Source organism: Silene latifolia, chromosome 8, assembly GCF_048544455.1.
Source record: "Silene latifolia isolate original U9 population chromosome 8, ASM4854445v1, whole genome shotgun sequence".
Lineage (NCBI taxonomy): Eukaryota > Viridiplantae > Streptophyta > Magnoliopsida > Caryophyllales > Caryophyllaceae > Silene > Silene latifolia.
Window position 1 is genome coordinate 98,169,691 of NC_133533.1, and position 23,567 is coordinate 98,193,257.

At 38.7% G+C, this 23,567-nt stretch overlaps 1 protein-coding gene across 1 annotated transcript; it reads right to left on the reverse strand.

Annotated features, from left to right (window-relative positions):
• Positions 1 to 10,423: 10,423 nt before the first annotated feature.
• LOC141595574 (uncharacterized) lies at positions 10,424 to 11,317 on the reverse strand. Its single transcript, XM_074415540.1, has one exon. The coding sequence runs from the start codon at positions 11,315 to 11,317 to the stop codon at positions 10,424 to 10,426; it is 894 nt and encodes a 297-aa protein (XP_074271641.1).
• Between the last annotated feature and the right edge of the window lie 12,250 nt (positions 11,318 to 23,567).

Genomic DNA, 23,567 nt, shown 5'->3' on the forward strand with positions numbered 1-23,567 from the left:
CGGAACCTCACACGATCACTTACATACATAAAAAATACACATTCAAGTATAACTAACCATTCCGGGTCACGCAAGTTACCGAGTGATAAAGTATATAGCTAACAGCAAATTAAACTCATATGTCGTTCATAACACATTCTCCAATACGCATAGCTACCATCTCCTGGCCGATGTGACCATATTACTGATGCTCAACTACTAGAAAACGCCATCTACATCAACATCTGATACTCCCTCGTAACCCTGCATCCAAATTCTTACAGCATCTCCATTAATCCTATCAACAACATTACCTCAATATCAATACTAATTTTGTTCTTGATAACATCGCAATCTAGCTTGCCACCAACGTCTCATACCAGGTAATTACTTCATCAGACTCTCATTCCTTTAGTTCCTCAAAAGCCATGATTAATATGTCGTCTCACGTATCTTATATGACCATTAACTCACGCCCCTTTAGTATCCTCCACCACCATACTTCCATATATTTCTGTCTCATATCTCATGTCAACATTCACTCCACTCGCATCAGTCTCTCTATTCCCATTATACTTGCAACATTACTCAACAACCCCATTCATCACACTTACTACTTAGCTCTTCTGTAATTTAGTTACCCTCTCATTTCTCCCAAAAGTCAAATCTCAATAACTCGTATCAATAACGTCCCATTCACTCTCATAAATAATCTCTCTCAACATGATACTCGCCCTCACTCACCACCAATAAGTCCAAACATTCACTTATTATCCTCCAATTAATTACATCATCCTTTATGCATGACATCACTCTTAACCAATAAGTCACCTCATACCGTTAACATCTCCAAGCTTTTACATAACTATAACCACCTCTCCGTAACTCAAGTTTTCGATCGCAAGAAATATATACAAATTCGCATACCGCCATAAATCAAGCTAAGCTCACTAGACACCATTCCCTCCCATATTACGGTAAAGACTCTTCATTACATATATCCTTAGCCACATAGACATAACCATTTCCCTTCATTAATTTATGCTAATCCCAATTGGCATCGACTCACATGCCTCTTTCAATCCTCCATTCTCACATTCCTCCGACTTACATTACCACTTGACCATAAATTCTTATCACTGCATTACTCAAGCTTACGACTATACACTCACCGTCTCACAAAACATGCTCTTTGCCTCAATAAATTCATCAACTTCACTTCTATTCGACACGATCACATATGACCAAGCATCTTCCTTACAACCATACTAACCACAACATGATGTTCTCACATTACAGAAACCGTCTATCTCATGCATTAAGACCAAAATACACGTAAGACAACACATTAAGAAACAAAACAATGCTAGTAAAATCAATATGACATCCAAATAGGTCAAAAGATAAATGTTGGTCCATGACAAAGGTCACTCGGTACGTAGCCTACGGCTCAAAATGTAACATCACCCGCTCAAAGAGGTACTCGGTCGAGTATCCTTAGACACTCGGTCGAGTTCTGTAACTACTCGGTCGAGTGCTCACACTCTAGAAGATGACCTATATATCACATAAAACGAACTCGTTTGAATACCAGGGTACTCGGTCGAATACGACCCACTCGGTCGAGTACTCATTCCACTTGGTTGAGTGTCAGTGATACTCGGTCGAATACCGTGTACTCGGTCGAGTACCCTGCGAAATTCTCAACGGCGTCCAGTTTTCGTAAAACGGTCATATCTCCCTCATTTCTTGGTTATTTCGGGCGTGTAACCTATCGTTAGAATTGTAAAAGAACAAGCTATCACCTCTAGTTAGAATCATATCAATATCATTCCTATAACACTACTCATGACCATTTAAAGACATGCTTCCCGAAATCGGACTTCTTACAAATCAAACTTTCTTAACCAAACAACTTAGACATCAACAATGCAAACAATAGCAACGTAATACTTCTAAAACCAGTATACTAAGTTAGCTTTTATCATACCAATATGTAAATTAAACATAACATTCATTATGCATCGCATATTCGATTTCCTTCACAACTCGCATCACCACTTTTTCAAACTCATGCTCATACTTACCCACCAAATAATACTCATCACTTCTCACCCATAAACATACCACAATTGATATCATTCGCCACATTAATCAACATACTCATACTAACCACATTGCTCGCTAATATTATCACATTACTACAGATATCCACATCATGATACTTCACCTTCTATAAGCGCACACACATTCACTCTATACATCTATATACACACATATTCACAATGATCCCCTTGACACACTCCATAGTGACCGGCTCGAAGTTGTAAGGGCCATAGTGCGGTCTTAGGACGTCTCCCAAACTTTTGCGGTAACTCCAAACAACTCTCACTCGGGTTCATTTTATTTAGACACCCTACGTTCATTGATTCATTGGTTTTAGGTTCCAAAATCATCGCTCTGATACCACTTTGTAACACCCCCATCTACCAAAGTGCCTTACCAATGCTTACCTTAGTACATGGGAGCATTACCATCTCGGTTGCCCGAGGTAGAGTATATCAAATAGACCATAAAAGAACATTTATTAAAAGTAAAAGAATGTTTAGTCGATTACATCTTAAACCAAACCCAAAACTGAAAGTACAACTCAAGTACTAAACACAATGTCTATAACAAAATAGCAAAAGCTAGACTCAGCGGTGTCCCATCCATCCCGTAAGAAAACTCAAGCATCCAAACCTGCTAAACACCCTACTCACCATCCCACAATGGATCATCGCAGTTTTTAAAACAACAAAGGGGTCAGCCAACCATATAATCAATAATAAGCCAACAACATAACATAAACCAATTCAATAATTCCGGTAACAATCAACCATCCCCAAACTCCAAGAACTAGTGTCCGAACTGGAGTCCATCCACGACTAAACATCGCAGTGAATAACCCTGCCAGGTTACCTATCGCAACAGGTAACCCACACCGCCAGTGGTAGACCGCTGCCTTGCCACCTAAAGCCCCGTTCATCGGAACGAGTGAACCCATATCATTATTGTGGACATCCCCCTTGTGATGAGAGCCACAAGAGTGAACATGGGGGTGAAAACCATCTCCCGACAATGGCTCTACAATCGATCTCAACAATAGCGATAATACTACAACGAAACAATAATACCACAATGAAACCGTATCAACAATAATCATGCAACAAATCAACACCTTATCATCAATCATATGGCAATTGAGTGGGAAACCCTACATGACTAGTAAATTCCACGCAATCACAATAATCAAGGCTAGAACGGCTTATCTATGAAGTCTCCACAAACTAATAGACGCGCAAACTACGAAATCCGATCACCAAAATGATACTACCTCCATTCAACTCCACAAGGCCATTATCTCTTTTACACACTATTCACAAGCGGACATTCAACTTCAATTTTCTCTCGATACATAAGTGAAAATATATTCATGTGAGATCTTATTTGATTCGTCTTTAGAAGTACATTAAAAATATCTAACTTTTATAATTTTTGCAAATACGTAACTAAAGATATTTGCCGAGTAAAAGCCGCGTTGACAAACGTGATAAAGCATAATGGCCTTGTGGAGTTGAATGGAGGGAGTATATCTTTGCTTGATAGTTGATTATAGTGATTAGGGAGAGTTTAGACACATGTTTTAGGTTTAAAAAACTTATTAATGAAATGATTATCGAAATATATATAACTCCCTTATCATTCTAATCAAAACGCAAAAATAAACCATGACAGACCGGGTACTAGGTCGAGTACCGATGACACTCGACCGAGTACATCCTACTTGACCGAGTACTCACTCAACTCGGTCAAGTGCCCCGAAGTCAGTAGCCTGACCAACACACTCAACTAGCGCACTCGGTCGAGTACGGCTTACTCGACCGAGTACTCAACATTCAAAATTGAGGAGTATTACAGATATAACCAGCCATCTCTAAGTTGTGACCTATTAAACAACATTTGTGATGCTGTTAGCAAAGGAGATCATGTTGAGGGCGGTTGAAACAAGAATAATACTACCAGCAACATTCACGGGATGCGCAAGGTATATACAACAAAATTATCAGGACGAAATGGCAAAGTGCAGGTGGTTAAAAAAACATAAAAGGGCAGAAGGCTGAGGACAGACTAGACATTGTAGCCATGGTTTTCAAGCTTAAACTCAGACAGCTAATGGATTATCTCAAAAACCGACGTTATTTTCGAACGGTAGTTGCAGGTAAACCTTCCACTAAACTTGTTCATTTAGAAAAAATTCTAATACCTTATATTTTACAAAGCAATCAACCGTTATTGTATTAAATAAATTATTCGATAACAAATATATCAATATAAAGTATCAATAACGCAATACTTCTCTGTCCTAAACAGATGTATATACAATCGAGTTCCAGAAGAGGGGATTAACGCATGCACACATACTTCTATGGATAAAGCCAGATGAGGTGGACCTAACCACCCAGTTCATCGATAATATTATTTCTGCTGAAATCCCAGACAAAGAAAAAGAATCAGAGTTGTATAAAGCAGTGTCTCGAGATATGGTTCATGGACCATGTGGGCATATGAATCCTAACAGCTCGTGTATGATCAATAACACGTGCAGTAAGCATTTCGCGAAGCAGGAAAATCAGAAAACAGTGATAGATAACAAGGACTACCCGGTATACAGAAGGCGAGAAAATGACAGGTACGCTAGATTTAATTTTAAATATCGCTTTAGAAAAAACAAAATTCAATATATAAAGATTGCTGGCATTTTCCTTAGGTACACACAAAAGGGATATCACCGCCTAGACAATAGGTACATCGTACCATACAATCCGGGTTTGCTTTTAATGTTTGAAGTGCACTTAAATGTCGAATGGTGCATGTATCCGATTTTCTCATCTTCCGCTCCAACAGCTGGATCTTATAGCCCAGCGGCCTTAGCTTCATCATTGCGTGTATATATTAGCTTTTTATTAAACCGGGAAAATTATTTTTTTTTAGGGAAAAACAAAGAAAGTTATGAACACAAGTTATTATTTTTTGTTTATAGTTTACACTGATTAGCCTAACCTCACGATCAGATGTTTAACCTAGAGAGAGAAAATAAAGTTGCCGTCATCTCTAGATCTGCTCCTAATCTCGATTTCTACTATGACGAAGAAATCAACTCGATCAAATTCCATTAAACATCATAGTTCATCAAAAGAGTACAGTATCTAAAAGTATTCATGCTGAAAAACTCAAAATACTGGGCAAACCAGATGTGGAAATCATACATAAAGAGAAAAATATACTCCCTCCGTCCCGGTCAATTGTTGTCCTTTGGTTTTGGCACAAAGACCAAGGAAAGAGGAGAGGACCAATAACTAAATGACAAGTGGAACAAATTGAATGAGAATGATCAAATTACTCATCAAGTTCATTCTTAAAATCAAAAGGACAACAAATGACTAAGACACCCAAAAATGGAAAAGGACAACAAATGACCGGGACAGAGGGAGTACATGATATTACAGGGATCCCTGCCTATGATCTAGAGGATGGGTTTGTGGAGGACGTTTATGAGGAGTCTGCTGGGGATCATGAGGATACTGATGATGGTGCATGGTTCCAGAGTCGTTGATCTGGTGGCGATTCAACTGCACATCAGTATACCACATCAGCAACATATGAATTGGCGGATGAATTAATTAGGTTCCATGTTGAAATTGGGGCTAATTGGTGCTATCACCAATGCATGCATCTGCAACATCTGGCGGCAATGGAATCTCAGCAGGTTTGAGCATACGATTGTAACGCCGAGCCGGCTGGTTCTCGCCATTTGTGAAGAGATCAGACTCAGACTCATCGGGGAACCCCTTAATGAAGCTGATAATGGAGATAAACAATGGATCTCGCACATCATCAACAGAATATGAGGTAGATCGAAGGTTTTTGTTTTTATGTTGAAGGTGTAGAAGATGATGATGAGGAAGAAAGAGTAAAGTTACAAATAGTTGGGGATTTGTTGTGATAGGATAGGTTTTTCTATCTCTTTTTGTTCCTTTATCGGTTGTGTATTGGGCTGGTGATCAGTTTTGGATGTCCTAGACCATTCCGTTTTATGGATGGGCTGAGATGTTGTAATGGTTTCGATCCTTTTGTTTTAATATACTTACAGTTTAACAAAAAATATTTTTTGTTTATAAAGAAAGTAATGAAAATTAGGAAAAATTACAAACAAACACCACCTACTTGCGGTTTTTTTTTTTACAAATTAACATCACATATTTGCGTTTTTATAAATAACCCCTCGGCTTCAATGTATATTCCCTAATCACCACCGTATTTTTACTCCCAGTTATCGTTTTTCTTACCTTCTGACTTGTTATGTGACGATTAACGCAAAAATTCCAAAATTATCCTCTTTGACTTACACTCACTAAATCATTACCCAAATAACATAACATTTCCTCTCTACTTGTCGATTTCCCTAAATTCCCCAATTTATTCCAAATTCTTTAATCTCCAAATACCTAAATCATTAATATAATTGTCAATACATAACATAAAATATAGTTATAAAGAATCTTATTTGATTTGTCTTAATAAGTATAGTATAAATATCAAATTTTATAAATTTTACGCTTATGTAAGTAAAGATACTTATAAAATAAAATGAGAATTAACAAACTTGTAAAAGACAAATGATAACATTTAATTGAGTCAGCGGGATCGTATTCCTCCCTTTATTTTTTTCTAATACGCGACATCTTTCATTTGTGTGGTACTTATTTTAGTCTCTCATTTTCAACTATTACAATTAGTAATCAAATTGTCCACCATATCCTCTCTCTAACTCACCAATGTGTTCCCCAACTATTCTTCCTACCCCTACGACTTTTGTCCCAAACCTTGACAAAAACATTGATGGCAAAAGGAATGAATAGATTTAAACACTAAATTTGGCTTGACCAATCACACAACGTCATGTGACAGGCGCCAGATCGGGTCAAAGCTATAATGTAACCAAGCCCGCACATCTTTGTTTCATTAGTCAGTTTCAGCAAATTATAATCTGAAACATGGCATTAGAAAGAAGGACAACCAACACGGTTATGGTGCTGCTTTGTCAATCGTGATTGCTGGCACGTCATGGGCGTACATTTTATATGTAGTACCGGTACGTATCTTTAATTAAAATTTTGGATCACATTTGATTTTCTAATTTACATGGACTAATTTAATACGGTTTAAACTAAGTTAAAAACAAAATTACTCTCTACAGTAAAGGTTTTTCTTTGATGAAATGTAAGTAATTTTCATTAAACACAATAACAGAGCTAGTACAATCTATCTACCAACCATATTCTCGAGTTACTTACTCAAGATCATAGCATACCCTAATTACATACGATTATGAGCTTTGATTCGAACCTCATCTTAGAGTGAATGAGGATATCTCAGCCAGAGAGGCATCTTCATTCTCATCACACTACCAATTTCCTTTAAAACAATTTCAGGTCGAAGTAAATATCCCTTTATCCTTACTTTGTTCCTTTGTTTCCAAATTGAATAAAACACGGCCTGAAATCAGGCTATAGTCACATTTTTCCTAACTTTTGACCAAGGTTTGGCATGTACCCAAGCCAATACATTAGTATCAGGAATTTTAATATCTAGAATCTTAGCCAACCCAGTCTGTCAGTTAGGGCGGCACATAAAGTAGACCGGACCGGTAAATCAGATCGATCCGGACCGGCCGGTCCGGTCCGGTCTGGACCGAATACAATTTGGTCCGGTGTCCGGGTCCACATAAATATTGTGACCGGTCTCCGTTCCGCTTCGGTCCGGTCCAAGCAAAAAAATCGCCTCACGTTACCTTTAAAATTAGAACTGATCCGGTCCAAACCCGGAAAAAACCGGATCTAAAGGGTTCCGGTCCGGTCCGATCCGGGTTTCCATCTAACCAGTCCGGTCTCCGGGTTTGCGATATGGGGTTGTCCGGTCTGTGGGTCTTTGCGGTCCGGTCCGGTTCTAGACGGATGAACACCCCTACTGTCAGTTAACATCTTGATATACTTGTCCTACTGAAACAGATGGCTATCAGCCACTGGTGCTGCAATACCCCACACACACTGATTAGCGATTCTTAAACTAACGGCATCAAATAATTTATCCAGTAAAATAAGAGTAAATACTCCCTCCCATCCACTCCAAAGGTAACAGTTACTATAAACGGACAATCCACTTCAAACTACTCATTCCCTTTTAAGCAAAAAACTTGACCAAATTGTCCTCATTTGCACATTTTAATTACATAATATGTCATTGTCTAATTTTATTAATTCGACCCACCAACCCACATTAAACCCTCACAAGCCCACGTAAACTCATTTACTCTACCCACCTAAGCCAATTTACTCTACCCACCCACCTAATTATCCCACTAAACCCTAACATTCACCCTCAGCAGAGCAGGCGATCAAAGTTCATCTCTCTCTCACTCTCTCTCAATCTTCATCTTCATCACTCATTCAACCCAGATCATCGCTCATCAACCTATCACCTACTCTCTCGTTCACCAATTCATCACTCATCAACCCAATAACTCCGTATTTCCCAAATCGTGATGTCTTTCTCTCGATTAAAATCGATTATTCCCAAAAACCTAATTATTCATATATCTGGGTATAAAAATGAATCGTCGTGGTAGCGATTGTTCTTCATATTGTTTGGAGTGTTCATTGACACATTATAAACTTGTGTCAGACACTTGTGATTGCAGTTCCAGTTACCACGATGACTCTCTTCCTTCAAATGAAATTGTACTCGATTCTATTGATCCATAAAATTTGGGTAATGAGGTTCCGGAAACCCAAATACCAGATTTGGACTTAGAAGTTGTTACAAGCACTCCTGAGTATGACGATTTGCCTGATCCTCCTCGTGGCTTTATTGCGTCACTAGAAGCGGCTCGAACTCCTCATGTACTTGATGAAGTTGTTCCCGACACTCTTGACTTTGTTCCTGCGGGTTTCGATGATCCTAACTATGAATTCATCGATTATGATCTTCCTAAGAACAAAGATGCATTTGAGATGATGTGTTGTCTTCTACCTAGGTTTCGTGCCCTTTTCCCTCTTTTAAAAGCTAAATGGTTAGCAATGCATCCTTAATCTTTTGTTGTTACTTAGTTTCTTGTTAGGCGGTTTGGCTGCTGTTTTGAGTGTGATCCACTGATTTTTTGTTGGTTAGTTGTTTGTGTTGGTATGGATATTGGTAATTGTTGGTTTTTAGCTGCTCTATTGTTGCTGGTGGTATACTGCTATTACTTGATTTCGTTTTACGCGGCTGGTTTACCAGATGACCCAATGATTTTTTGTTGGTTAGTTGTTGGTGTTGGTATAGATATTGGTTATTGTTGGTTTTTACCTACTCTATTGTTGCTGGTGATATGGTTCTATTACTTGATTTCGTGTGACGCGGCTGGTTTACCTGATGTTTTAAGTCTGACCCAGTGATTTTTTGTCGGTTAGTTGTTGGTGTTGGTATGGATATTGATAATTGTTGGTTTTTAGCTGCTCTATTATTGCTGGTGGTATGCTGCTATTACTTTATTTCATGTTATGCGGCTCGTTTACTTGATGATTTAAGTCTGGCCCGATGATTTTTTGTTGGTTAGTTGTTGGTGTTTGTATGGATATTAGTAATTGTTGGTTTTTAGCTGCTCTATTGTTGCTGGTGTGGTATGCTACTATTACTTGTTCTGAGTGTGATCCAATGATTTGTAAATGAGGGTCTTTTTTGTTAGTTGTTGGCGTTGGTAGTTGTTCCAAAAAGGATGCCATTTTCATGTCACCCCTTCACTGACTATTGAAGGAGGCTAAACATGATCATTGCTTGGCACCCCAATCATTGATCATATTTATGCCACCGTGGTTTGTGGCAGGTTTTGGCGGCATTAAATGAGCATTGGCCATTTTAGATGTCACCCCAATCTTGGTTAAGGCGGCACTAAATGACCAACTGAAGCTCAATGATGAGAGGAACAAGTCCCCCCATAGAGCCTCGTAGTTGCTGTCAACAATGATGACCTACTGTGAATAATATGGTAAATTTAAAAACCACCAAGTAGTCTTGATATGAAAACTTAAAAATATTCATTACATATTGCATTACAAAAGAATGTTTAGGAATTAAACATTCAGATTAGACAATCTGACAATTTTTCTTTCATAAACATTGTAACATTGGACTTCAATGTTCAAAATAAAAATACAGAAATAACCTACTGCATTTACCTTCATTATGCTTCCATCCCTTATACAATTTTTCAGAAAGTGTTCTTGACTTGTTCAAAATAAGGACTAAACATAAAAATACAATTTGCTCATGTTCAAAATGTTGCGTCTCCACTTGTCTTCAGTAGTTACTGCATACCATATTTTGTAACCTCCTCCATTTGAGGTAAATCTTTCAACTGTACTCTTAAATAATCAAGGGCAGACCCTTGTCCTTGATCATCTAAGTACTGCAAACATTCTCTCACCATTATCTCATAAACAATGAGATCTTTTGGGAGTGTACCCAGCCTTTCTAAAACTCTTTTCCTCATATGAGGTATGGTAAAATTGTTGTGTCCTTTTGTTAACATAATCTCCACCATAATTGTTTGTAGAGTAAGAAAATTGAAGTTTAGCTTTTTTGGATGAAGCTCAACAAAAGTGACCTCCATATTTTTTACCAATTCAAGCACTGTGTTGGCTGCTTTTTCATGTTGGAGAGTTTGCAATGCACTAAAAAATCCCAAATTGTTGATATTTAAATCAGGATTATTTGGTGGTTGAAAAACCAAATGAATGTTAAAATCGTCTGAGTTGGCAGCAGCTCTAAACTCAGGATCGTTGTCTTTAATGTGAGGTATAGCGTTATCTTGCTGAATGAATATGTCTTTACTTGCATTTTGCGGCCATTTTGCCTTGATTGCTGGTATAATCTTGTGAATTAGGCAGCCTTTGATTACTTCTTTGGTTATTGAGTTCGTTGGCTTGGTTTCTAATGTGCCAGCCGGCGAATTCCTACTATTTCTCGTTGCTGATATTTCCTCTAGAAAAGGAAAAATCCCAATTTTTCCATCAAAAATCATTTCACCATTATCCCCATACACAGGTCTACTAACCGCACACATGAACATAACCTTACTTATGAATCTCTTTGATTGGCAAGCTCGATATGGCACATCCTCTTCCGGGATAATGTAGTATCGCTCTGTTGTTCTAGTTATGTAGAAACATTTCTCGTCCATGTGAACTTGTTGTGACATGTCTTTGAACTTTATCTTGTTTTGAGTCATGTCAACAAATGTTGATGCAAGAGAAAAGATGAGCCTTTCTAGTTTGTTTGAATCACTTAGGCTTGGGTGTATTGCATTGTTATGCTTTTACCATACCCGCCTGAACCCAATGTTGGACAGTTCCATATCCAACTCCAAGTTTTTTTGCAAGCTTTTCGATTGAAGCACGATTTTTCTTTGGTATGCTCTTCACTCTCTCCTTATCAATGATGATTTTTGGATTGTTTGTGTTGCCTAACCTGCATGATGGCAAGTGAATCATCTCACCATCAGCTATTATTTTTCTTTGCTCGAGTCCACCAAAGCCATACCGTCTTGTAACGTTCCACTTGAGGGCAGCTTCTAAAATTTTGCCTTTCATGGGGACCAAATTCTCATAATTCACCAGCAAGAAATGTGCAATGCCGTCCTTTTCATCGTCCTTCAGGTTAGTCTTTCCCATTTTAAAATTTGATTAATATATTACCTGTATTTATTGTTCTTGTTTAAGATATTTTATGTTTGCCTTTTTTTGTGTTTTCTAGGGATGAACTGAGAATTTGGCAAAAAATGGGAGAAGATGTGCAATGGAAGTGTATAAAGAGTGCTGAGAATTGTACATTCAATTTGTAAATTTGTAATTTTTGGTTTTTGGCGCAAACTTGAAATTTGGCAGCAAAAGTTTGAGTTTGGAGTTGTAATTTCTTCCAATTTGTAAAGTAAAGTTGTACTTTCACTCAAGTTTGGATGGCAGATTGGCATGTGTATTTTTTTTATTGAAAAGTAATGTATGAGTAATCTCAATTTGGGGAGAACAGTTAACTCAACTAATTTTTCCTCTAATCTCAACTTTATCATTTCCACCTTTTCTTAATACATTAGCATGACACAAATACCCTCCCATTTTCCACCTTTTCTTAAAACATGTGAAATTCCCCATGTTACCTTTGGAGTGGATGGGAGTGAGTATTACGGAGTATGAATCGCGAGTGTTATAACATACTGTAGCTTTTAACTATTGACCCTATTCTATCATAAATTCATTCATTACTTCTAATTAGCTACCGAAAATAAGTGCCTTGCTACTAAAACATTTGAAAGTAATTATTTTGCGCTTGCATGTAGTAATGGATACCGCACTCAACATTTTGTTTTCTGAGAGTAACACCTCTCCGCATTGAAAAACCTCACAAAACATTTTCATTAGGGCTATACGGTTATACTTCTTATATATTCTAAAAAAAACAATATACTCCGTTTAATGATTACCTTATGTTTATACAGGACAATAAATACAACAAGTATATACATGTATGCTACTCCGTATTACTCGTAGTTAATTCTTGACATACATAAACTTTGTACGTTATTATTTGTCTTCATCAACAATTATCATTGCAATTAATTAGATCACATCGAAACACAAACCTTCTAATTAAAAAATCTCACCAGATATACATAATTACATATGGTATAGACCGAGCAAACAGACCTAACTTATAGAGACGAATTGAATAAATGGTGCGAACTAAAAACTAGGAGGTGTGCAATCACTGAGATCATGTCGTTCTTGTTCATTGTGTTCGTATCGGGGGCGATTCTAGGGGTGCATGGTCGCATGGGGTTCACATAATAAGTTAGATGGTTTAGTGGTTTGTGTGTAGGAGTCAAGAGGTTCTAACTTGTCTGTTTTACTCCCATTACAACCAATTTAACACGAAATACAGTCGTAACTTTTGGCTTCTATTAGTTAGATGTTTTTAAACTTAATTTTAGATGTAAAAGAACAAATTCTTGTTTAAGAGGACATGAAGCGTACATTCGACGGAAGTACCAAGTACCAAGCCTATGTTTTGCTTAATGTCTAAGTGATAAGCTCACATCTTTACCATCTAATTAGTCCATTTTGTGAATAATAAAGCGACATTAGGAAGCGGTTTTGCTTGACTTATGTCTTTATTAACCGATTTCGATTGTTGAGTTATTATTAAGGAGGATTTGATCATGTTTTAGAGGAAGCTCGGGCTGGTTCTAAATCCCAAGAGAAGCCTGGAAGCAAGCTACAAGAGAACAACGAAGGAACCATCCAAGAGAAGAAGTAAAGGAAAATATTGAAGACGGAGTTCAGCACAAAAGGCGCACCGTGCGCCTTTCCCAAAGCAAAAGGGTGCACCATGCGCTTTTCTGGAATTGTGCGTTTTGATTACGGGCTTCCATCCAACTTAAGCCCATCATTTCCTCTTTAACCTAGGACTATATATAGGTGAATACCATTAGCTATTCACCATCTTATGCTTTATTTTGTTAATCAAGTTGTAATTTGGGAATTATCATCTTAATTGGGTTTCTAGATCTATTATGGAGAACTAATCTCCTTTCTTAATCTAATCCAAAAGGTGTAAACTTTGATTGTAAGACACTCTAATCTTTCCCTAATTGTTATTGTTATTGTTATTGTTAATCCTTTGTATTTATTGTTTGAATTTTAGAAATCTTGTTTGATTTGAGTAATTAAGTGTGATTTCCTTGTTGCTTAATTAAATCAAGTTCCTTAATTTATTGTTGTTGGGATTATTAAGTGTGATTTTCTTGTAATCTCATCTTTGCAACACCTTATTATTATGCAAATGAATGTGATTTCTTCTTGGTTTAATCATCAAGTAAAGGATTAACTTGTAATTAGGCATTAATCGTATTTTCATTGTGTCTAATTACCCTTATTGAATCTCTCATACTTTTTTCTTCTTATTAATTTGACCAATGTATGTGATTTCTACTTGATAGGATTGATAAGTTGGGTTAATTGATTAAGTGTGATTCTCTTGTCATTTAACCACTATTAGCAGATTTAGGAGAGTAGTCTTCACAATAAGGTGACAATATATAATTAAGGGATTGATTGTGTCTAGGATCGACCAAAGTGGTTCACTAATTGGATTGGGTTAAGTTTCCTCTCATATTTGATAATTATCTTCAATTTCTTACATACTTGTGACTCTTATTTGAATTCCAATTTGTTGTTTGAAACCAAACCAATTCCCCCCTTTTATTTACATACTTGTTGTTGATTAGTTACAAGTGCTATAATTGCAAAGTTGAAAACCAAATACAACCCCCCCCCCCCCCCCCTTCTCTTGGGTACGATCCCCTTCTTACTACTTTACTAGTTTTCTAATTAGAGTTATTTAGTATTAAGTGTGGGTTATAAATTTTTAATTTGACCGTCTTTTATAGCGACGTTTTAGGCGTGTCAAATTTTGGCGCCATTATCGAGGAAGGTAACGGTTTTGTAGTGTTTTTAATTATGTTGTTAGAATAGTTGTGTCAAGTTACTCGCAATAGTGTTTATAGTAGCTAAATCGTGTTTGGTAGGTTTTCTTGTGTGAGCCTTTTGATCGTTTGATTCTTGTGTAGGTCCTTTTATGGTTCATACTAGGAATTCAAGTAAAACCTTTCTTTCCTACGACCCGGAAATTCAAAGGACTCTCGCTTGGCTATAGGAGGAGGTATAAGAAGAAAACCTCAGGTTATTCAACAAATCAATTCCGTAAACCAACAAGACCAAGAGGAAGATAGTTCTTCTTCTTCCAACAACACCGTTTCAATATGAACCTACCAATTATAGCTCTTGGGCTTGGAGGAAGGTTTGCCAAATAAAGTCTATGTTTTAGAGTGGATATATTAATGGATTATGGAATGGTGTGTTAAAGCCTATACTATTTCTGAGGGTTACAACTGGTTAAAACAGAATGCGGGAACTAAAGTCCCTTGGTTTACTGTTGTCTGGAATCGTTATAATGTCCCAAAATGGAATTTCACTATGTGGTTAGTGCAGCAGGAACGTTTGCTTACTCTGGACAGATTAAGGAAATGGGGTATGGATGTACCTCTTGATTGTTTTCTATGTGGACAGGCACCTGAGGACCATCAACATCTTTTTCAGCAGTGTCCATTTGCTCAACAATGCTTCCAGCTCTTGGCCAGCTGACTGGGTATGGCCTCCAGTATCTTACTCAAACCTGAAAGTCTACTGAGACTAAGGCACTTATTTGTGTATGTTAGGAAGGTGTGCTGTGCTGCTGTGGTTGGTCTCTATTATGGTATATGGAGATGCAGGAATGTTTGCAGATTGGAGGGGTTTGTTCCTACTTCTGCTATTCTGGTGTTACAAATTCAGGAAGATTGCAAGCGTAGGATTCAGGGATGCTTCCAAGGCTATATGAAACAAGCTGACAGTGATTGGAATAGGTTGCGTAATATAAGATTATAGCTCTTACTTGTGAATTATGTATAGTTTTTTTGATAATCTTTAAGTCATTAGATTGGTGTAAATGGGTGTGATTGACAATTTTGAGATTAATGAAATTTTCACATTTCACCAAAAAACAACACCGTTTTTGTTATAGAAAATGATCTACAACCCATAAACACCATCATGGGAGACGCCGAGGACCGTGAACGTCTAAGGGCAAGGACTATCAAGGAGCCCACCGCTCCGGACCTTACACAAGTTCCTTTGTGTATCTCTTTTCCGGCTCTAGCAGAGAATGCTACCTTTGAGCTTAAATCCGGGCTCATCCATCAATTGCCACAATTCCATGGGACAAGTACGGAGGATCCCAAAAAGCACTTGAACAAGTTCCATGTGGTATGTTCTAGCATGAAACCCAATGGAGTCACTGATGAGCAACTCCAATTAAGAGCTTTTGCTTTCTGACTAAAGGATGCGGCGAATGATTGGCTATATTACCTTCCCACCGGAAGCATTACCACATGGAACCATATGAATAAAGCCTTCTTGGAGAAATACTTTCCCGCTAGTCTCTCCTCACAACTCAAGAAAGAGATAAGCAATGTGGAGCAAATGGATGGGGAAAATCTATATGAGTATTAGGAGCGATTCAAGCAACTACGTGCTAGTTGCCCATACCATGGTTACACCGAGCATGACTTGCTCTTGAACTTTTGTGGTGGACTTATTGAAGATGATGCTAGGATGATTAAGGCCGCCACCCAAGGTGGAATTGAGTATATGTCGGTCCAAGAAGCAAATAATTTGATTGAAAGGTTAGTGGGAAGCTCTAGAAATTTTGGAAAGAGAATCAAGAAGGCAAGTGTAGCATCTTCTTCGCAAAACTCCAACCACATGGAAGATAAAGTTGATTTTCTTACCAACTTGGTTAAGGAACTTGCAAAAGGAGGTGGGAGTACATCTCATATGAAATTTTGTGGCCTTTGTAATGATCCAACCCATCCCATCAATGGGTGTCCATCTTTGAAAACGGAAGAAGGAAATGAACCGGTGAAGGCTCTTGGGTTTAGGAAATTTGACCCTTATTCCAATACTTACAATGAGGGGTGGAAAGCTCATCCCAACCTAGGGTAGGGTGGAAACCAAAACCAAAACAAAAGAGGACCATTAAACTCTTCATTTCAAAAGCCAAATCAAAATCAAAATCAATCACAAAATTCCTTGGAAGATATGATGAAAACACTTGCCATGAATCAAGTGGCAATACAAAAAGACACCCAAGCCTTACAAGCCAATACCAAAGAGTTTCAAACCAAAACCAAAGAGTTTCAAACCGCCATTGTAACACCCCCATCTACCAAGGACCTTAACAAGACCTTCCCTAGCAGATAAGGGTGTTACCATCTCGGTTGCCCGGTGTCAGTAATAATCAAATGTCGATAAAAGAACAATTATATTATTTACAAGTGATTTAACCAAACTACTGATACAAAAGATACAACTCGTGATAACTATCAACTAGGTTAAACTATCTCTGCCATGACTCGTGATAGACTCGTCCCTCCAAGCACCCAGCTAAGATCCATACATCCACCTGCTAAGACTGACTGCTCACCATAGTGGATCATGGCAGACACAAAACAAAGAGACAACACAACAAAACCACACAAGGTCAGCAACTGAGATAACAAGTACAAAAGCAGACTCAACACAAGTACAGAAAGACACACACACACCACCTACTTCAACCAACCACACACCTCTGACTACCCGAAGGTCCAGTCCTGCCAGTGGGGGACCGCATCCGTTCCCACCTAAGCCCCGCTCATCAATCCAAGCGATAACCAATGTTCCTTAATGTGCACATCCCTTCTGTGGCGGGTTCCACAGAAGGCGGATCAAGGGCGTGAAGCCACTCCCGCAAGTGCCTCCACTCAGCCGAGGACGCACCTCGAGAACCACAAATAAACAATCATAACCAACTTTACAAACAACAGTCACCAATTCCTATTCCAATACAACATTCAATCGAACACAAGCAACATCAACAACGACACCAAACCAACTATAAAACAACAGTAGACCCTCTAGACAATCAACACTATTAAGTAGGAAAACCTACCTTTAGCAAACCGCAGCGATTCCGCTCACGACCGTAAGACAACAAGCAACCACCATGACCACCTATAACAACCAGCATAACCATCTATTACTACTACCATAACCATAACTGAAATCAAGGGAGACAATGATGATGATGACAACATACCTATACATAGCAATCCGGCGTTAAGACCGCGACCCGACTCAAGCATCCCATGCCTATGGTGTCAACACTCTCAAAGGCCTCAAGGAGATGATACATGGTGAAGGAGAAGTGGAATGACGACATTTAGGTTTAGGAAGAAAGGTAGAGAAATGATTTGGGTTTCACGATTTACGATTTATAATTCCCCGCTGTAACCCCATTACTCGATCGAGTAACGCACTTACTCGATCGAGTGGCATCTACTCGATCGAGTTCCCAAGCTACTCGATCGAGTAGCCTCCGCTAGATCGAGTAACACGCACTCTAAGGCTCACATCGTCACAAGTCATCAATCGTAAGGTTTCCGAAGGTCAAAGTAGGTGTCTAAGGTCAGTCAACGTTGGTCAACGGGTCTCTAAAATGATGGGTATTACAACCATGCTTCAACAAAACCAGCTCATCGACTCTAGGATTGGTAACCTTGAGACTCAAGTGGGTCAAATTCTCAACACACTCACTAAACTACCTACTCATACCATTCCCCCACCCACCAAGGAACAAGAACAAGCGGTTTCCTTGAGGAATGGTAGAGAGTTGGTAGAGGCACCCAAGGCTCCTAAGAAATTAAAGCCTCTTCTAGTTGTTCATGAAGTGGAAGATGTAGTTGAAGATGAAATTGAAGTGGCGGAAGAACATGAGAAAGCATCTACACCAAAGCAAGTGAGGATTAATAAATTACTTTTGGAATATGAGCCACAAGCTCCCTTTACAAGTGCTTTAAATGACACAAGGGTAATGGATAAGAAGACTTCAAGCCTTTATGATATCTTTCGTAAATTGGAGATAAGCATCCCACTTCTTGACCTTCTTAGTAGTGTGGGATTTATCTGTATGCATCCCTTTAAATTCAAGGATTATAACGAATAATAAAGTGATGATTACGAGTCATAAAACTAAATTGCATAAACAAAAGCATAAAGGATTAAGAAATAACCTTCGGTCCTAGCAAATACGGCCTAAGAACAATATCAAAGTTGATATTCGCCTATCAGTTGCACCCAAGACGATATGAGATATGCCCTTAACTTGTTGCTAGAATCGATCCCTCAAATTTTCTGTAAAATTAATTAGGGTTTATGTTTTTGTGTTTTTAGATGAGAGGCAAGAATGGGAAAAAGAATTAGGTCAAGAAAAATCACCTACTCTCTCCTTATAAAACCGGGTATAAGGAGGAAATAGGGTAGATTTTTCCTTTCCTATTTTCGGCCCATTATTTCCGAAATAATAAGGATTAAAATCTTTATTTTCGGTTATTCCAAAAATGTATAAAATGTGTTAAATATAAATTATCATCTAGTGAGGATCGAACCCATAACCTCTTGGTTTGAGTACCCTTACTATTACCACTATGACACATTCATCTTGTTGATTAAATATAACCGATTACATTTAATTACGAATTAACATATTAATTCGTCCAAGCTTACATCATATACATTAATTAAATATAACTTATTATATTCAATTTACGAATTGACAGTTAATTCGTCTCAACTACTATTATTTAATCGGCATTAAATAATCGTCTCATCAACACATTAACTAACTATTTAGTCATATAAGGCATCAATGTGATTACATTTCCATAACCACATCTCTCATACACATCCTATAGGTGTGACCTTTAGGGACCAGTTGATCACCGCCATCAGTATGATAATAACGTCAAACTTTCTAGCAAGCCAACCGTTATTAGGTAATCGTTAATCAACTGATAAAATACGAAGTATACCCTTGTGAACCTGTAAGAGATTTACAAATGTTATCACACTAATTTGTGGAGGACACAAGCTCCAACAAACTCCCACTTGTCCCCACAAGTGTATGTGCGATAACCGATTCTCATATCCTAAAATTTCTCCCACTCAATGTAAAACAATTTGAAAAATCTGTATTCACAAAGGTCGTATTTTACAAGTGATCTGTATCAAGAGTGGTTTCCCCGACTAGAGAGTAACTTAACTGATAAACGAATCATCATTCGAGCATGGCCATGCATTTCAGTTACAACTCCTCGAGCGGCCCTGAGAAATAATTATACCTGATAAAGGTTGGATATTTTCCTCAACTTGAATCCTGCAGATGTAAGCACAGTATGAAATGACCCAGAAAAAATCTACTTAGCCTCCAGTTACGACAGACCGTGAGAAAGAAACCAAAGTCACCCAAAAACTGCCTTAATCTCAAGAGACAATCGATAGTCAAAAGAATCGACTCTAGGAAAACAATGGATGTCCTATCCACGACCTGGCACCGAATGTTTTTAAACATTAAGGACTCCATTACGTTGTCACAAAAATTTGTCCTACGAGGTATCATTATAATCTCGCATATGTGATCGATCAGTCAACCGTTTGACTTATGGCTCGTTGAACCCACCATCAATCGACTGCACAATATAATAGCCAGAGTTATCAGCTCTTGGAGGCGATTACGGACCAAAAACTAATATAATGTAATTCAGTTAACTTTGTGGCGTTCAATGTTGTCAGTACAATCCACATGAAAAACAAAATATTATAAAAACGATGAAGTTATAAATAGTATATGAAAAAGATAACGTATCGAATTCATAATCAACTACTATAACTCAGGTACACGTTAAATTCTCATGGAAATAACGTACCCTCCATGCTTATCATATTTCAATGGCTCAGTAGTAGAATCTGCTACAACTTCTTGTTTGGAAATATTCCAGCTGACCGCAGCACCATTAAGAGTAAGAACGAATCTAGAATGAGATTTCTAATCATCTCGATTCGTTTGGAAGCTAGCATATGCGTAACCGATTGCGCATATCTTAGTATCTCCTCCATAAGTCAATACCCAATCCTTAGTCCTCTGTAGGTACATGGATTCTTTTGGTACCGACTCGTCATACTCAATGCATATGCCACGTCTGGACGTGTGCATATCATGGCATACATGATCGATCCTATTGCAGATGCATAAGGAACACGACTCATGCGCTCAATCCCTTCAGGTGTCGTGGGTGACTGAGACTTGCTCAACTGCATCCCAGACGTCATAGGAAGGTTCCCCTTCTTGGAGTTGGTCATGCTGAACCTTTCAAGGATCTTATCCAAATAAGACTCCTGACTAAGTTGTAACACCCCGGTTTATGAAGGAGCCTTTAGCAAGACATTCCCTAATAAACCGGACTGTTACCATCTCGGTTTCCCGAGGTAGTGAATAACAAATTAAACTCCAAGGCAAAATTAAATAATACTTTAACTTAATTATTACAAAACCTCTGTTATGACAAATTACAAAGAACCAACATAAAAGTGAAAGTCTTCTAGATGATGAGCTAGCTACTAAGTCTTCTGTTCCAGTGTCTCACGCCCACCAAGCTCCCGTTCTATCTCTTAAACCTGTCAAGTCTGCTCGCCAATATTTGGGTCATCACAGGTGTTCACGAATACACAGGGTCAACCGCGAGGTTGAGTAGGTAATACAATATAACAATAAAAATATGATATGCATGCTCCTCCGTCACCTCCACCTCCATCTCAACTCATATCTCATAACCCGGAACGCCCAGCCATACCGATCCCCGGTAGACTATATATCGACCGTAGCCGATCTGCCATTTCCTTGTGAGGACACCAGGGCAAGTCCTGCAGAACCCGCCTGGGCCTTATCACAACATTATCATCACCACACCACATCACCATCACACCATCCTCCAACTCCAATGCATATGAAATGCTCAACAGTAATTAATGCAATGCAATATGTAAATCATTGAATTGATAAATCATAAAATCATGCCAGTTACCCGATGTTGTGATATCATACTCAATATGATCAATTCAGTCAATCACCTTCCCGTATATGAATCATCACGTAAATCAACAACCAGGAATCAAGTCAACACAATTCAACAACAACGATAATAGGACAAGTGTATTTCCCTACCTCAAAGTGCCAGCAAATCCAATTAAGTAGTTCAAGCAGTCCAGAAATAAAGCAACGAATCTGATTATCGATCCTTCACGAATCCGTCACCTAAAACAATTATAATATTTATAATTACTAACTACTAAATATAGAAATCTCCCAAAATAGAAGCTTTCCCGAAATACAATCCCGACACCAAACTTATGCCCAACTGATAACTAAAATAACCCGATTAGTATATGACCCAACTTCCCAAAATAGAAAGTTACAAAAATAGAATTTCTTAAAATGGAAACTTTCCCGATATAGTAACTTTTCTCTTTTAACAAACCCGACTCAAAACCCGACTTGAATTATTTTAAAAGACTCGGGAATTAAATTAATTAATTAAGAATACGACCCATTACGAAAAATAACGATTAACTATGAAAAACCCGTTTCAAAACAATTCGAATAACCCATCATCAACACCGCCCCCTTCACACGCACTCCCACGCTCCCACGCGCCACCTCTCCACCGTGTCAGCCACCAGACCAAACCCCCACTCTGACCCAGCCACCTACGACCACCACCAGTCTGGTCGACTGCCGCCGGCGAGTTGAACCAGGGCTGCCATTTGGCCTGGTTCACCGCCAAGCCTCCCCAAACGCCCCCTGTCCATGACTCACAACCACCGCAGCCGACAACCATCCCCTGCCAAACCACCCCAGCCCTGCTCGCCGTCAGCCCACGAACCCAGACGACATAGCGCCGCCGATTCGACCTCCCCCGAGTCCACGGTGGCGCCACCCCAATCCTACCCATCTAAACCCGCCTGAAAATCATATATAAACCCGTTTGTTACCCCCCCTTGTCGTTGCCGCCTTTCACAGCCACTATCACCACCTAAAACCTCCCTAACAACCACCACCACACTCGACCCATTCCACCCAGTTCCCTTACCCCATCAACAACCACCAGCCTCACCTCTCTAAGACACGAAACAACCAACACAACTGACAGAATGCAAAAACCGAGAAGAAGGGTTGTGTTCTTTCCTTTTTCTGCCATCACTACCGCCACCAGAGTCGCCTATGAGCGTCGACAAACGTCCCTATCTCTTCCCTGCTGCGCCGTTAATGCCCACGCCCTCTCTCTCTCTCTCGAATTGCGTGAAGATTGGGATTGGTGTTGCTGAAATGAGCGTGGCGGGTGAGGGAGTAGGGTTTCCTAGAGTTAGGGTAAACTTAGGTTAGAATTAGGTTAAATGGTAAATGGGTCTGGTAAATGGGTCATGGGTAACGTGATTGGGTAAGCTCACGTGACCTCGTTCAGATAAACCCGTCTCAACAAGTTTACGACTCGATATTACGATATCAACACGACTAAACAATTAACTCGACTCAATTAGCGATATAAAATACGGGGTATTACAGTCTTCCCCCCTTAAACTGAACTTCGTCCCGAAGTTCGCTCCCGTACTCAAACCTCAGAAGGGTATTGTATATCGTACATACAGACGTCACGCATTTCTAACACAGTTAACACACACTTTTGACATGTCAATTAAACATAACAGACACGAAATGTTACATTCTGCCCTCCTAAAAATAAACTTCGTCCCGAAGTTTAACTCATCTTCACTTAACCCAACTAACTACAACTAATAACTACCTGAGAACACACATATATCACAACTAAATAATCATCTGAGAACACCGTCATCTTCCATCTAAATTCCGATCTCAAACTCAAGTAACTCAATAACCACGGTCACACTGGACCGTAACGTAACTCG